The sequence below is a fragment of the Mustelus asterias genome, chromosome 8, assembly GCF_964213995.1.
Source record: "Mustelus asterias chromosome 8, sMusAst1.hap1.1, whole genome shotgun sequence".
NCBI classification, from domain to species: Eukaryota; Metazoa; Chordata; class Chondrichthyes; order Carcharhiniformes; family Triakidae; genus Mustelus; species Mustelus asterias.
In genome coordinates, this window is record NC_135808.1 from 78,277,099 (window position 1) to 78,294,091 (window position 16,993).

At 44.0% G+C, this 16,993-nt stretch overlaps 1 protein-coding gene across 1 annotated transcript in view; it reads right to left on the reverse strand.

Moving 5' to 3' along the window:
- Positions 1-16,993, reverse strand: part of LOC144497286 (protein Niban 1-like) — a 112,529-nt gene that overhangs the window by 13,175 nt on the left and 82,361 nt on the right. The window contains exons 7-11 of the mRNA XM_078218311.1: positions 10,482-10,586; positions 6,977-7,139; positions 5,041-5,228; positions 2,673-2,834; positions 1,484-1,594 (exon numbers count right to left, since the gene is read on the reverse strand). Of these exons, the coding sequence (XP_078074437.1) occupies positions 1,484-1,594; positions 2,673-2,834; positions 5,041-5,228; positions 6,977-7,139; positions 10,482-10,586 (729 nt within the window). The remainder of the gene's footprint in view (positions 1-1,483; positions 1,595-2,672; positions 2,835-5,040; positions 5,229-6,976; positions 7,140-10,481; positions 10,587-16,993) is intronic.

A 16,993-nucleotide genomic window follows, 5' to 3' on the forward strand; every position in this document is an offset into this window, starting at 1 on the left:
ACGCACTTGCACCTGAAGAACCTTGTACGTTGACTCCATAATTATTCAAAGGACTGTCCATCCCCCACAAGAGAATGAATTATTTAAGAAAGGATATATTAGCTTTGGAGGGGGTACAGAGAAGGTTCACCAGGTTGATTCCAGAGATGAGGGGGTTAGCTTATGAGGAGAGATTGAGTAGACTGGGCCTGTACTCATTGGAGTTTAGAAGGTTGAGGGGAGATCTTATAGAGACATATAAGATAATGATGGGGCTAGACAGGGTAGAAGCAGCGAGGTTATTTCCACTTACAATGGAAACGAGAACTAGGAGGCATAGCCTCAAAATACGGGGGAGTCAATTTAGGACAGAGTTGAGGAGGAACTTCTTCTCCCAGAGGGTAGTGAATCTCTGGAATTCTCTGCCCAATGAAGCAGTAGAGGCTACTTCGTTAAATGTGTTTAAGTCACAGATAGATAGATTTTTAACCATTAAGGGAATTAAGGGTTATGGGGAGTGGGCGGGTAAGTGGAACTGAACCCACTATCAAATCAGCCATGATCTTATTGAATGGCGAGCAGGCTTGAAGGGTTAGATGGCCTACTCCTGCTCCTATTTCTTATGTTCTTACAACCTGGCTCCTTCACACTAATGACAGTGTCTGTAAATGAAGGGTCCATGCTAGTAAACTTTCCATAATCCATCCATGCCTACAATGCTGATAGAGACACAATGTCGTAATTCAAACCCTATACATGCTGCTAGGATTGAATGTTGCAGCATACAAGAGAAGTCCATACCTGTGCAACAAAAACGTCATGGTGGCACAGCAGTTAGCACCGCTGCCTCACAGTGCCAGGGACCCAGGTTTGATTCCTGGCTTGGGTCACTGTCTGTGTGGAGTTTGCATGTTCTCCCTGTGTCTGCGTAGGTTTCCTCCGGGTGCTCCGGTTTCCTTCCACAGTCCAAAGATGTGTGGGATAGGTGGTTTGGCCATGCTAAATTGCCCCTTAGTGTCAGGGGGATGAGCTCGGGTAAATGCATGGGGTTATGGGGATCGGGCCTTGGTGAGATTGTGGTCGGTACAGACTCGATGGGCCGAAAGGCCTCCTTCTGCACTGTAGGATTCTATGATTCAGTCAATTACAACTCCTTGAAAGAACTCGGGCAGAAATTCTCTTGTTTCTGTGCACCTGACCTGCGAGCAAATATCTGGGCCTGCGTCATTTCCAACCTGGGATATATAAGTTTCTATTCCTTCAGGCTATTGAAGTATCTGGTGATGCCCCAGTACAGACTTGTCAGGAACACCACTGTTATGTCATCAATCAACAAGGGTTCCATTTATCCTTCTTACATCTAACAACTGGCAACATGCCAGCGGACAATGCTTCACACAGTGACTTTCTTTACTGATAATTAGTCAAGTTCAGTGTGGCAGATAAATTTAATGTGTAAATATCTCTTGTGCTACTGCAATTAAACATTTTATAAGTTCCTTACCTTTAAGACTCGTTGCTTAACTTTTTCAATGGATGTTACAGTTTTTGATGGATTGCTCTTCAACGAGTCAGACAATAGTTCTTGAAATGTGTAGACCGCATTGTCCATCAGCTGAGGGTAATAAATGAAAGGTTTTATCCAGTAAGGCTAAATTAGGAATCCAAGTTTAAAGGTCTGAATTTTGTTCACCTACTGTGAAGTCCCATCACCAGGAGGAGGAGCCAACCCCACTTCAACCAATGACAAGCCCCTGGGCAATATATTGCTGTAAGAAGTTTAACAACACCAGGTTAAAGTCCAACAGGTTTATTTGGTAGCAAAAGCCACAAAAGCCACACACTTGTGTGGCTTTTGCTACCAAATAAACCTGTTGGACTTTAACCTGGTGTTAAACTTCTTACTGTGTTTACCCCAGTCCAACGCCGGCATCTCCACATCAATATATTGCTGTCAATGGTGATTTTCTCCCAACAGCCTCTGGCCTATAACAGAGGGCAGGCAGCCTCAGCAATGCCACTGCTTGAGGTGGTCAATGCTGCAGCCACAGCTCCAGGGAGAGGCCGCTGCAATGGTAAGGCATCCTCGAAGACAGGTGAGTTGGGTAGGGGGGATAGTAGGGCCAGGCAGGCAGGTAAACCTCAGCAATCAGCAAGAGGAAGTGAACTTATTGTTGCCATGAAGGTGGGTTGTCACTGGGGGTCCCTCCATATGCCATGGGGTACCCATAAAGGAGGGCTTCCCCCGAAGCTGCCAAGTTTTATATAATGGTCTTCCCATGTCCTGCAGGTGGGAAGTGGCCCTTAATTGGTTACTTAAGTGGCTTAGTTGGCCAAGTTGTGAGTGGCCAAGCCATCAACTCTCCCATCTCTACCAATATGCCATAGCAGCAGGAAGATGTCTCCTCTCCAGCACCTTCACCTGCCATTTTGCCAGCTATCCCTCCTCCTAGCCCATTGCTAATGGGCTGGGCAATTTCAGCCCATGTGTTTAGCTCAACGTGTTCATCATTATATCATCACTATTTATTAATGTTTCAGTCCAGACAGAACGGATGATTGTGTCAGTTGCATATACACATTGAGCTATTTGGGGAATTATTGTGAATATTTTCATCAGATTCACATACGACCTATGTAGTCTGTGGAACGTTACAGATCTGCTAGTGGGCACCCTAGAATACTGTACTTACTTCTTGCATGAAGTTCTGAGTTGTCTGAATCAGCCATTGTGTATTGGTGAACTTGAACCGGTTCTTCAGCTCCTGAATTTGGTCTTGAAGAGGGCTAACTTTATTATAACAAGGCTGCATTTTCACAGCATTAAAAGGAAGGTTCATCAGTTGGTTCAGGTACTAAATAAAAGAAATAAGATCAATGTAAGAAATTGGTAACCAAACATGAGGTGTTTTTCTAAAGTTGAGGTTATTAATAATAAAGGACAAAATTCTGTAAAATGTTCCTCTTTGCATACTGACTTTGTCCCTTACATGCACAAATGAGCAGGTTTTTTTGGTAACTGGAAATTCCCTTCAGACTAAATTTCTGCACATTTTCTGACTTTTCCTACATACCTCCACTTTACACATTTTTCTACACAAACAACCTGGGTTGTGGACAATCAGAGATAATTTGCTTTCCTTGTCCCACTTTACACATGTGTCTTTATCTCAAGCAGCTCCCCCTGCTTAGATACCAGCCTGACTTGCTGTTGGGTGGGGGACAATCCCGAGGAGGCTGCAGGTCAGAAGCGGATAGGAAGTCTGCAGTTGGATTAGTAGGAGAGTGAGAGTGGGGTAGGGAGGAGGGAGAGAGTGGATCTTTTGGGGGAGCGTGGTTGCTGATCCTGAGTTGTGGGGGACAAATGCAGGGGGAGTGGGGGAGTGTGCTTGCTCATGTTGGGGTGTCTGATCGCCTATCGCCATGCTGGGGAGGACAATCTTTGGATTGAGGAGTGGGAAAAGGTAAGCTCGCTGGGCGATGTGGAAGAACTCTTGCTCCTCTTGGCCTACAGGCAGTGCTGTAAAGGCACTTACTCTTTTCCACTTAGCTGCCAGGTTCCCCAAGGTACAGAAAACCCAGTTGGCCAGATTCAAATCTTGAGGACAGGTTAAATGTGAGATATCCTGACACTTTGTGATATTTAACTCGCCAACCCACTTTCTGGGGGTGGTTTAATTGCCCACCTCCCTGTCCCACCTTCAGTAAAAACAGAGGTGGGCAGGTTAGAGTTGGAATGGGATCAGGTTTGAAAGTTTAAAAATTAAAATTACCCCCTGCCCCCAATTCCCCCATGAGTTCAAAAACTGGCTTTATCATCTTCGAATCTAGATGTAGGCTGAAAGTTTCATCTTTTCTTTAAGTTTTCTTTTTAATGACTGTTAAGGTTCCAAGAATCTGGCAGTTTTAACACATTGAGAGTGCAAACCTGCTGCAAAAAATATCTGTGAATCTTTCTCAAAATCTAAATGACAGGTTGAATGCAGAGTGTAGCTCCCCTTATTCTGCCCTCAACAATACATATTAATCTCAGTTTCTAAAAGACACTCCTCACTACACCAGCTGTATTCCCCCAATCTACTGTTAAATTCCAAATACCTTGGCGTCACTCAACTGCATTTCAGAGAGGAACGTGTGATTCCAACAGACTGAACTAGTTCAAAGTCGAGTCTGTCCTCTGCTGCAGATTGTCATCACAGTGGCACAGTGGTTAGCACTGCTGCCTCACAGCACCAGGGACCCGGGTTCGATTCCCAGCTTGGGTCACTGCCTGTGTTGAGTTTGCACATTCTCCCCGTGTCTGCATGGGTTTCCTCCGGGTGCTCTGATTTCCTCCCACAGTCCAAAGATGTGTGGGTTAGGTTGTTTGGCCATGCTAAATTGCTCCTTTGTGTCAGAGGGACTAGCTAGGGTACAATGCATGGGGTTATGGGGATAGGGCTTGGGTGGGAGTGTGGTTGGTGCAGACTTGATGGGCCGAATGGCTTCCTTCTGCACTGTAGGATTCTATGACCACTCAAACTTACAGAAAGAAATGTTTACAGAAAACACGAAATAAAGAGCTTAGTGTATTGAAATCTAAAAATATCTTTTAGCCAAAAGGAAATAAACTCAAGATGGTTCATCTGCATTCTGCATATCTTTGACAGCATCAACGATCACATCACAACCCACTGCTCAGGGCTCTGTGCTGCATGGCTGCCTGACACTGGAATCTGCGAGCTACAAGTTAGCAAATTTCTTCTATACGTATGTGTTCTTTAGAGGATATAGTCCCCAGAAGGGTAGGGGGTTTTAGTTAAGTCGGGCAGCATGGTCGATGCAGGCTTGGAGGGCCGAAGGGCCTATTCCTGTGCTGTAGTTTTCTTTGTTCTTTGTAGCTGAGCTGGCAGTTGGTGAGGCCAGTCAGAGAATGGAGTTAATCCTAAAGGTGTGTGAGAAGTGATGGTTGGGAGGTATGAGGAGAGATGTCACACAGCTGGGACAAATAGGGTCACAAGTCGCCTTTTATGGAAACTTTGAAAAATTAGATCAGGTTAAATTGGTATAATTTGTTATTACCTCTTTCAGTTGTTCAGCATCGCCAGCATTCTGACATTTTGCACTTAATTCGTTGACCTCAGTTTCAAAGATAGAACGGACTTCGGTGAATCCCGAACTGATCAGTCCCATCAACTCTTCCAATATAGAAGCCAGGTGGGGCTGAATATTCTCAAGCCAACCCTGATCAGCCTTTTCCGCCACTGTCACTGAAATAAAGATTCACTTAAATTCAGTAAGTGCACATGTTTTTATTTTGTCTCTTTGTAACAATATTTCCTCCTGCATTTTAGACCCTCTCTCAACAGTTTTTCTTCGATGATAGGCTGGGCAAGGACTTAGTTAATCTGGCCTATATGTGACTCCAGATCCACAGCAATTTGTCTAACTCTTAAGTGTCCTCAGATATGGTCTAGTGAGTCACTCAGATGTATCTAAACTCTACAGTCCTGCCACATCTAGTCTTTAATGATCGTAGGCAAATAAACAATGAACAGGAGGAGGAGGCTCCACAATATCCCATCCTCATTGATGACCAAAACATTAGTGCAAAAAATAAGGCTGAAACGTTTGCAACAATCTTCAGCCAAAAGTGCTGAATGGACGATCCGTTTCGGTCTCCTCCTGAGATTCCCAACATCCCATTGTCTTCAGTTAATGTGATTCACTCCATTTGATGTCAAGAAACAGCTGAAGGCACTGACACAGCAAAGGCGATGGGCTCACAACATTCTCGCTGTAGTATCGACGACTTGTTATCCACACCCTAGCTAAGCTGCTCCAGTACAGCTACAACACTGACGTCTACCCAGCAATGTGGAAAATTGCCCAGGTATGTACCGCCCATAAAAACAAATTTCACCTTGTATACAAACAATAGTACCAACAATCCAAGTTCCTTCTTTACTTCCCTAGTCTTCAAGCTGAAACTATAAATACATTGGGGGTGAATTTCTGTGGAAGTTCTTCCACTCATTTTGATTTGATTTACTGTTGTCATATGTATTGGGATACAGTGAAAAGTATTGTTTCTTGCACACTATACAGACAAAGCATACCGTTCATAGAGTATATAGGGGAAAAGGAAAGGAGAGGGTGCAGAATATAGTGTTACAGTCATAGCTAGGGTGCAGAGAAAGAACATTATTAGAGAGTTTAAGAGGATTAAAGTTCAGTTTTAAGAGCATGGAATGACAGTAAAAGATAGAATTAGAGGGTAAGATGGGGACAGCTCACAAGAAGTTGCCTTGCTCTGGTGCCATTTGTTGTAGTTTTGCTGGAAAAGCTGTGGATGCTCTGGAAAACCAGTTTAAGAGTGTTGTTTATGCATTTTTTTCAAGGCCTGTTGGTCAAATGCAGAGCAACACTGACAGTGGCCATGGAAAAGACCATTTATAAGCCTGTCCTGTGCACCAGACGGGATTTTTAATAACAGGTTCAAGGAGCTGAATGGCCCACAACATGTTCCTTTGTTCTTACACTCAATCTCATAGTTGTAGGAAGTTAAACTGAGTAAGAAGACACAAGTAGAAACATTATGAAGTACCCATAGAAGATTATCTTGACAGGAAGCATACAGTGCTTCTGTATTTAGTGCTGATAATTAAAGTATATTATTAACAACAGAAGTTAGCTAAGCCTAGATTGTTCGAATGTTGTGGTGAACAATGGCTTATATGTTGCCAGTACCATGGATGAATCAACAGGAAAGGCACCTGGTCACAGATAAAAATCTGCTTTGGAAGGTTTGATTAATATTTTGAAATTCTGTGCAAACAGAATTAGGGTCTTGGAGAAATTCATTGAGTTTTCTCTTTGGTTTTATATTAGATTGGTTGCCTTCTTTGAGGAGATTAAGCGAGCTGCAAAAATGTTACATGGTCTGTAGTAATAATGGACTTGATAAGCTGGATGCCCTTTACACATTGTGCATTTTTTTAAATGCCTCTGGACTCACCTTTAAGTTTTCCAGCAGTAAATTCCTTTGAGGAGATGATCTGATCCATATCCGAACGAATTATCCCCTCCAGTTCCTTGTTAGATCTTTTGCACTCATCTTGTAGGGACTGCAATCCATCGACAAGCTGATTTTGTACTAAATTGTAAGCATCTTCCACAATCTGAAAAATACCATCATATTTCTAGTAATTTGCATGGAAGCATACTCATCATATTGTCACAAAAATATCAAAGGTTAGGGTGGAACTGAGCATTTATGAATATGTGGATTCAAATAGTTCAATGTACAATCTAAATCTGATAGTTGAATAAAGTGCATTTAGATCCTGGCATGAAACCTCCCCGTAACCATCCGACAATAATTCACATTATGAGACTGCCAGGGATCACACATTGGACTGTTACCTGGTCAACACATACCTACAATCTTGGACAGTCAATTCAAATTGATCAAAACATTAAAATTGTTGGAAACTTAAATGGTCAAACCCTTCAGATGCTTTTATAACATTTCTCTCTCCACTCTCTTGAGGTTGACGCCCCTGAGGATCGTGTCCATGTGGACTTACACAAGGCATTCAGTAAGGTTCAACAAAAGAGATTGTTAATTACAATTAAACCTCATGGAATTGAATACAAATTATTGACATGGTTAGGAGATTGGTTAGGTGGTAGTAGACAAAAAGGAGGGATAATGGATATGGATTTATTGGATGGAAGTGACAAGTGGTATCCCAAAATCATTTACGCTGGGGCATCAACTATTCACTATTTTTCTTTGTAGCCAAAATAGTGTCACAGAAAGCCATATATCCATGTTTTCCAAGGACACAAAGATTAATGAGATAGTAGTTACTCGGATGGGAACATAAAATTCCAAAAAGACATTAATAGATTAAGTCAGTGGGCAACACTATGGCAGATGGATTTCAACACCACTCTGGACCAAGAAAGAGTCAACCTGAAATTATTTAAATAGTGGAAAGCTAGTATCAGTGGAAGTCCAAAGAGATTTAAAGATCTCTTGCACGCAGGTCTCCAAAATGTAGTGGGCCCAAAAAACTAATCAAAAGGACTAATGGAACATATGAAATAGCAATCTTTATAGCTTGCAGATTAGAATATAAAGAGAAGGAAGTTTTGGTACAGATCTCAGTTGGTCCACAACTACAGTCCTGGGAACTGTACCTTAGAAAGGAGATTTGGCCTTGGAATGGGTGCAGCATAGACTCACCAGATTGTTAGCAGGGCTATGAACATTCGATTATGAGGTTTGTATGGCCTGAAATATAGGTTAAGAATCATAGAATCCCTCGCAGTGCAGAATAAGGCCATTCAGCCCATCAAATCTGCACTGACTCTTAAGAGATGACTTGATTGAGTCAGAGTTATAGAATCATTATGGCATAGGAGGCAGCCATTCAGCCCAACGAGTTCATATAGGACTATGGGGATAGAAAGTTAGCCAGTATATTTCACTCAAATGCCTATCCAATTTCCTTTTCAAATCATTGACTGCCTCTGCTTCCACCATCACCCACATAAACAGCAAGTTCTAAGTCATTATCACACACTGCATAAAAAAGGTGCTCCTCACATTCCCACTGTAAATTCTGTGGGAATTAAATCTGTGTCCCCTGGTCCTCGTACTATCAGCTAATGGGAAAGGGGTGGTAAAATGGGGCTGCACGGTAGCACAGTGGTTAGCACTGCTGCTTCACAGCTCCAGGGACCTGGGTTCGATTCCCGGCTTGGGTCACTGTCTGTGTGGAGTTTGCACATTCTCCTCGTGTCTGCGTGGGATTCCTCCGGGTGCTCCGGTTTCCTCCCACTGTCCAAAGATGTGCGGGTTAGGTTGATTGGCCATGCTAAAATTGCCCTTAGTGTCCTGGGATGCATAGATTAGGGGGTAAATATGTAGGGATATGGGGGTAGGGCCTGGGTGGGATTGTGGTTGGTGCAGACTCGATGGGCCGAATGGCCTCTTTCTGCACTGTAGGGATTCTAAGGATTCTAAGAAAGGCCAACACCCTACACCTGCCAACCTACCCATCCTGCCATCTACCATCCAGATATCCTACCTACCCTGCCATCTACCACCCAGATATCCTACCCACCCTGCCACCTTGCACACTTACTTTGCTCACACATTCAAGAACAGACTGAAAAGCTATGTTAATGTGCCAAAGCTTTTCAGTGTATTAGTGAATGCGGACTTACTGGAATACAGCAGCAAGTGCCATAAAAAGAGGGGGTATGGCTTGATTTCCCTCAAAGATCCTGTATCAAGAGAAAGGCCTCCCAGAACAGATAGGCTCTGCATTTCTAGAGACCTGGATTTGCAGAGCTTCAACGTTGGTTAAGGAAATAGGAGCAGAGTGGCCATCCAACAATATTTGCTACTCCTTAGAAGATTTGGCCAAGGCTGCAGGAGGCCCATGAGTCACTTTTACATTGGCAATCATTTAGGATAGATTTCATTTGATTTGATTTATTATTGTCACATGTATTAACATACAGTGAAAAGTATTGTTTCTTGTGTGCTATACAGACAAAGCATACCGTACATAGAGAAGGAAACGAGAGAGTGCAGAATGTAGTGTTACAGTCATAGCTAGGATGTAGAGAAAGATCAACTTGAATTCATCTCTGGAAACTTGCTCCTTAAATTACACTGTCAACTCAGCTTCCTAATCCATGCAGCAAATCGGAACTGTTTTGCGCTGTGGCTCAGTCAATAACACTCTTATCTCTTACTCACAAGGTTGTGGGTTCCATTCCCACTCCAGGGACTTGAGCACAAAACCCACCCTGTCATTCCAGTGCAGAACTGAGGGATTCTGCACTGTTGGAGGTACCGCTTCTCTGATGAGATGTTAGACTGAGACCCTGCCTGCTCCCTCAGCTGGACTTAAAAGATCGCACAATATTATTTTTGAAGTCATCCCCGGACAATATTTATCCCTCTAGCAACATCACAAAAATATATTTCTCGCTCATTTTCACATTATCATTTGTTGGATCTTGCTATGTATAGTTTGGCTGTCATGTTTTCTACATTACAACAGCAACCACACTAGTTATTAGTTGTAAGGTTCTTTCGGACATCCAGAGGTCATGGATAAGACTAAAAGTCTTCATTTTTCTTTTTGAGTTTATTAGTTGGCTGTCAGTAAAAGGAGAGTTCATTTTGGTAGCTGATTTGCTGCCCTCCCAGAACTGGCACGATGGAACTGAGTGCCCTTATGATGTTTGCAGCTCAGTGATTAATATAAATAAGGGCACAGTTTCATAACGGCTAAGGGCTGAACCAGCAAGAGTGTCCAAATATCTGACAGACTCTAAACGTAGTTACAACTGACTGTTAAAATCTCACCCTCTGTGGAAAAAGAAACTAGGTTTGCTACTTTGACTGCGTATATTGTGCATGTGCGCCATGTTATTATCACTGCACATTTAAGAAGCTCCCAGTAGTGCAAAGGAGAAATGAATTGGGTACATACGCTGAACCAGGTCTTTCGCTTTTCATTCTTCTTGCCCTTCATTTTTGGCAGGATGTCACTCTGCAGGGAGGGTAATAGTTCTTCCATCACCAGGTTGCTTAGAATCTAAAGAAGGAAACCACAAAGGAATAGTTCAATGGACAATGTTGTTTCCATTTTTGTTGTTGATTCCGGGGTATGACCCAAAACTGCACGAGGGAAGCTGCACCAAGCTTCATTCATTCCAATGGCAGATATTTATGAAGAAGTGGTCTCAAAATCCTAATTGTAGTGAACCTGCAGGTGGCGCTGTGAGCACAATGTTGTGTGCCTCATTAGTCCACCTAATGTTACCTGATGGGCTTTCATTGAGCATCTTGTTCCTATTATTTCAATAAATAATTATCTAAATGGCTTTGCATAGCGACATTCTCTTGTGGATAAAGAAACAGTACTTTTGTACATGGAGGATTAGTCATATTTGGTTTCACTGATTTCATGCCCTCCTGGTGCATAGACAAGTCTTCATTACAGCCACAGAGGAGGAGGATTTTGCACAGAATCAGATCCATCTCTTCAATCTGAACTTACATTCCCTGATCTTCAATCAAAAGGGGCAATCTTATCAAAACGTTCCGAGTGTCAAATGAGCATGAAAATGGGAGAAATTCATATCTTTCTATTGGGCAACTTAAAAGTCAAATCTTCCCACACTCTGACAAAAAGTGGGTGGGGCTTAAATCACCCGAAAGCCGCCTGATAGCAGCAGAGATCGATATTGTGCACGTGCAGGTTTTTGTGCTCCGAGAGCAGCAGAGACGTGTCACTGCCACTGCTGCTATAGCTGGGCTCTGTAGCCGAAACCTGCCCCCCCCCCCCACCCCCACTCCACCTGGAATGATCGCAATTGCAGAGTGGCAGCAGTCCTTCTTCCCTCCCCTTACCCATCACTGTGCAGAGGTCCGCTCCCCACCCCACAGGTTGCTGTGTAGAGTATGCAGCGGTCCCTCCTCACTGAACGGCCTGCCCCAGTCTGGTCCCAATCTCCTCAGGCCCTGTCCCCTCAAGCCCCACCCCCTTGGCACTGCCCAGTGCCCAGTGGCACTGCCAGTGTGCCAGGCCGCCAGATGCTGACAATGTTAGGCTGGCACTGCCCAAGGGGCACCTTCTACCCCGACCTCCCGGGGGGGTGCATCAACGGCTTCCAATTCTACCAGCTAGGCCATCACATTTAATTCCCATTGATTGGGGACCATACGTGATGCTGGCGAGAGAACCTTCCCCTGTGAGGCCAAAGAAGCGAGTGAGCACAGACAAAAGCATCCTGGGCTCACTAATTCTGTTCAAATTAGATTTTAAACAGAGTTAAATAATATATAATAAATAATGATAATATATAATATGGCCTCACGCTCACTGTGCCAGATATCTGATGCCGGTAAGATTGCAGGAGGCGAGAAATTGGGCATGAACCCGATTTTCCGGCTCTCTTGCAATCTTACCAGTTCACTGCGTCCATCGGGCAGCAGGGCAAGGAGGTAACGTGGCAGCCAAACTGTTTAGACATTGCAACCTCATCGGTCAATTCCTGGATCTGTCCAACCACATTGATAGTCATATCATTGAATAAACGACACCTGATGCAATTGAAGCCAACCCAGCCATTTTAAACATACTTGCCAACCCGCACTGCCTCCTCCATCCCATTACACTGAGCCCTGTGTGCCAACCCGGGCATTCCTGTCAACCACCCTGCAGACTGTAAAAAAACCATCCCAACTTGCTCAGCAGCCCTGCACCTGAATAGTCACATCAAACCCACTCAATGCAACTTGTACAAACCCATTCGGCCATTGACATAGAAACTAGAAGCTGGAGTAGGCCATTTGGCCCTTTGAGCCTGTTCCGCCATTTATCGTGATCATCGAATCCAATATCCTGATCCCCCTTCCCCCCCAGATCCCTTGAGCCCCAAGAGCTATATCTAATTTCTTCTTGAAATCGCACAATGTTTCAGCCTCAACTACTTTCTGTGGTAAAGAATTCCACACATTCACCACCCTTTGGGTGAAGAAATTTCTCCTCACCTCAGTTCTAAAAGGTTTACCCCTTATCCTCAAAACAATATCCTGGCATTGCCATCCTCTTCCAGCCAAGACTGAAATTCTGTTCTGAGATGCCAAGCCACTCACTCCTCTGAAACCAACATCAGGTTCCATACATTCAACTCGCCAATCCATTTCAGATTAAAGAGGCTGCAAAATCAGTCAGAGATCCTTTCCTTGATGACTTTCTAATTGAAATGTGCATAGACATCAGTCAGTGTGAAATAGGCCAGGCTTGGCACTGCTGCCCTGATAGCTGAATATCCTGTTGGACCGATTGCCAAGCTCCTTTGGATGAGGTACTGGAGATGACTGTGGGGAAGGGAAGGGAGAAAAGTGAATATCTGAGTGTAATTAGACTATGTATGATAAATGATGCCCTTCTCTCCCCTGCTCCATTTATCATATTTTTGACACAGTAAGATTGTGATTTTAACACTCAAGTGAACCCATCCGATGCTGTTTAATTTTTATCACCATGTTGGAAAATGCAGGCTTCATCACATGCACCACCACGCTAGCCTTTGGGGCCTGGCCTATTTTGGTGAATCTGTATTACAATCCTTTCATGACCAATATACCCTTTTGAAGGTTTGCTCAGAATTGCACAGGGCACTCTAGATGTGGTCTAACCAGGGCTTGTACCAATATTTCCTGCCAGGCGATGTGGTTTTGTCCACCAGCGAAAGCCCTTTCTTTGGCAAAGGCCTGTTGTATTAATTGCTAATGAAGCACTAAGTGGCCAGCGGTGGCCACTCCCCAGGATCAAGGACACAGAGCGGGCCATCCAAACCCCCAACCCCTAGGTCAGTCAGAGGTTGGCAGCTTCCCATTGCAGGCAGTGCCATCGGGAGTGGTGGTAGCTGCTGGTAATGCACACACCAGAGGCCCAGGATCAACGAGGGACTCAGGCCACAGGCGAGTGAGGGCAGGGTAGGGGTCACTGGCTGGGGGGAGGACAGGCTAGGAAGAAAGGATACATCTTTGGGTCTCAAAAGGCCCCCCCCCCCCCACACACTTCTTGATGCTGGATCCCTTGATCAGTCCTGGCACCCACCCACCCCCCAGGAGGGTTCTTGGTTTACTGCATGGTAACTGCCCTGTGCACCACTGGTTGCATTAATTTTCCACTTAATGTCCTCAATTGGCATTGGGATGGGAAGGCCATCTACAAGCCTTCCTGCCCTGGACTTGATTGGGACAGAGGCGCAAAGGTGATGAGGTCCCCACCCCTCTCGCCGGATTAAGTGTCCTCCCACCTCAGGGGAGGGTATTAAATTTTTGCCATTATTCCCAGCCCCTATCTCCTAACCAGTTCAATGATTTGCCTTCAACTCCATGAGCTTTAACTTTAGCTAACATTTGATGTTGAACCTTATCTGAAGGGTAATTAGGTGTGGGCAATAATTAGTGGTCTAGCCAGTGACACCCACATCCCGTAAAATAATTCAAAAAAATCAAATGTCCTCTGGAAGTTTATATAAACTTATATCAATAGGCATTCCCTCTTTACTACTTTAGTTCCTCAGTAAGTATATCCAGTTAGGTTCGTTAAACATGACCATCCCTTTACTAACCCATTTTGTCACTCCCTATTCAGCTCAAGCCTAAGACTTCCTGACCTTCCTCTCTCTCTCTCACACTTTTCTTAAATCTTCCAACTAAACGGACAACTCCTGAACCTGGAGAGCTTTGAGTGATTATGGCTAAAATATCCACAACATCCACAATTTTCTTTGCAAAGCCAGAGATGGAACCCATCAAGTCCTGGGGGTTTTGTCTGTTTAGTGCCATTATTATTTTTTTAATATATATTTTTGTTTACATCAACATTTGTGAATTCCAGTCCTTGATTCGTTCTTGTTTCCTTTGAAAAGCCAGTTATATTATCCTCTATCTCTACTGTGAAGATTAAAACTAATGTTGGGATTCTGCTGCAAGAGTCTAGAAATAGACGTCGGGGCCATTTCTGAATTCCAACCCCAGCTCAATTTTATGGGAAATGACCCATTAGTAGGTCACCTGCGAGTAAGGGACAGCAGGCAGGAGGGCCAATCAGGAGCCAAAATGTGAGGGAGCTCGGCAATCTTCACCGTGGCTGCAGTGGGAGTGCAGCTGCAGGGACTGGGGCACCAGAGGAAGCACCTCAGAGAGAGCAGTGAGGAGGAAGGGCTCAGAATGATTTCCTTAATCCTCAGCAGTCTCAGTGGAAGTGAGCTCAAAGACAGACTATTGCAATGGGAGGCCTCTAACTGCCCTTCACTACAGGCTTCCTATTCTCTTCCAATTATTTACCAATCTCATAAAGGTGGACCTGGTCCTCTTGCAACATATTCCTGCTGGCCAACCATGCACACTGCAGGGACTCCAGATGCCTCTGGGAGAATTGGAAAAATGCAGCCTGATTACTACTTAATCATCTCTTTAATTGGCTTCCCGGTGCTGCTGGGCTGATAGCCGTCTCTGCGAATGCCACCCTCAGTAAAGGCGCAGAGGGGTGACAACACTTCATGGAGCAGATCAGATGGGTTTCTCCACCACTTCCCCTGTCTCACCCCAAGATGCTGGGAAAATTCCTGCTGAAGTAATTTTCTTGAACAAGGCTGTCATTTCCTTATTTTTATTTAAAGTGCCCACATTACTCTCCACGACACTTTTTCTTCGAAAGCAAAGGTTAAATCCCAAATGGGCTTAATCTTTGGGTTTTTGCATTCAAAGTGATTTTGCTGCTTAAGAAATGTCGTTGAATGCTAATCGCCTCTTATATTTAGTTAAAGAGCCAGGTTAATTACTGTGCCGCTCTTTCCTCCAAAACCCAATCTTGAACCCCCTGTTACCTCCTCACCCCCTCCCCCATGGGGGCAGGCAAGCAACAATCATAATCCCATTTGACAGCTGCTGAAGTAAGTTGCCAAAGCTTTCTTTTGAGCCTTTTCTATTCTAGGACAAGAATCCTTTGGCCTCCACATCCACATAAAAAGTTTTTAAAAGGTTTATTTATTAGTCACAAGTAGGCTTACATTCACAATGCAATGAAGTTACGATGAAAATCCCCTATTCACCACACTCCAGCGCCTGTTCGGGTACACTGAGGGAGAACCTAGCATGGCCAATGCGCCTAACTTGCACATCTTTGGACTGTGGAAGGAAACCGGAGCATCCAGAAACCCACACAGACACAGGGAGAATGTGCAAACTCCACACAGACAGTGACCCAAGCCAGGAATCGAACCCAGGTCCCTGGTGTGGTGAGGCAGCAGTGCTGACCACTGTGCCGCCCCTGCTCAGTCCCATCTTGAATAAAGACCTTATAGCCAGACATACACCTGCTTCTTATTGCCACACCATCATTCCCTGCGAATGAAACTCAGAGCAAAGGGAGGCTTGGTCAAGTGTAACTGTAAACTGATTTGAGTAGGATCAGAACTGGAAAAATGTAGCCCAATCTGGACTGAGATTAACACCAAATGCCAACGAACTGATCAAACTCCCTGTCTGTTGACTGCGTCCCAAAATCATTGCTGGTTTATAGAAGTAATTCTGATAACGAAACAGAAGGTCAACTCTCGTGGAAGGATAAAGATGGAGTTGTGATAACCCCCACAAGGTCCATGGGGAATCTCTAATTGATCTCTCTATGGGGCCTGCTGAAAATGAGTCCTTTTTGGTAACAGGAAGGGTTGTCCAGGTGGAACTCAACACTGAGCACTTTATAAGGCAGACATCAGGAAGGGTCTGCAAAACTATTGTCCCAGTTGGCACTTATGTTTGTACACCACTGAGTAATGCCATTACTTTATGTTTAACAATAAATACTATTCCTTTCCAGTTGGACTTGCTGAGATATTACAGGGCTGAGGCCCTAAACAATTGGAAATCCATCCCGAAACCACCTCTCTATCTCTCTCTTTTTCCCCATCTATCTCTCCCTCTCTCCTTCCTCATCTACCTCTCACTCTTCTTTCAAGGAACACCTCAATTCCTACCTCTTGGACTAAGCTTTTGATGACATGTCTTATTGACTCATTCTTTGGTTCAGTGACAGCTCTTAATGTCTGATTATGCTTTATGTGAAAACCCTTTGGGACTTTTTACTATGTTCAAGGTGCCATATAACTAAAAGCTATTCTTACCCCGAAAAGGCATGTGTTTTAAAACTGAAACATCGCAGACTTGTCTAACTCAGAGACAGGGTTGTATACATCCTTCATTACAGTGTATTTAGACAAGTTCAGCATACTTGCAAATTTATTGACATGGCATCCATTGTTAGTAGAAATCATAATTGTAGATTAATGAGGTATACCACTCTCAACCCAGATGCTCTCGTATTTTGTAACTCTTTACCTCCTGAAAAACATTCTAAGCATTTTATTATTCCCAAACTTTTCCTCGAGTGTTTTTGTTCCTGCAGGCATATAATATAGC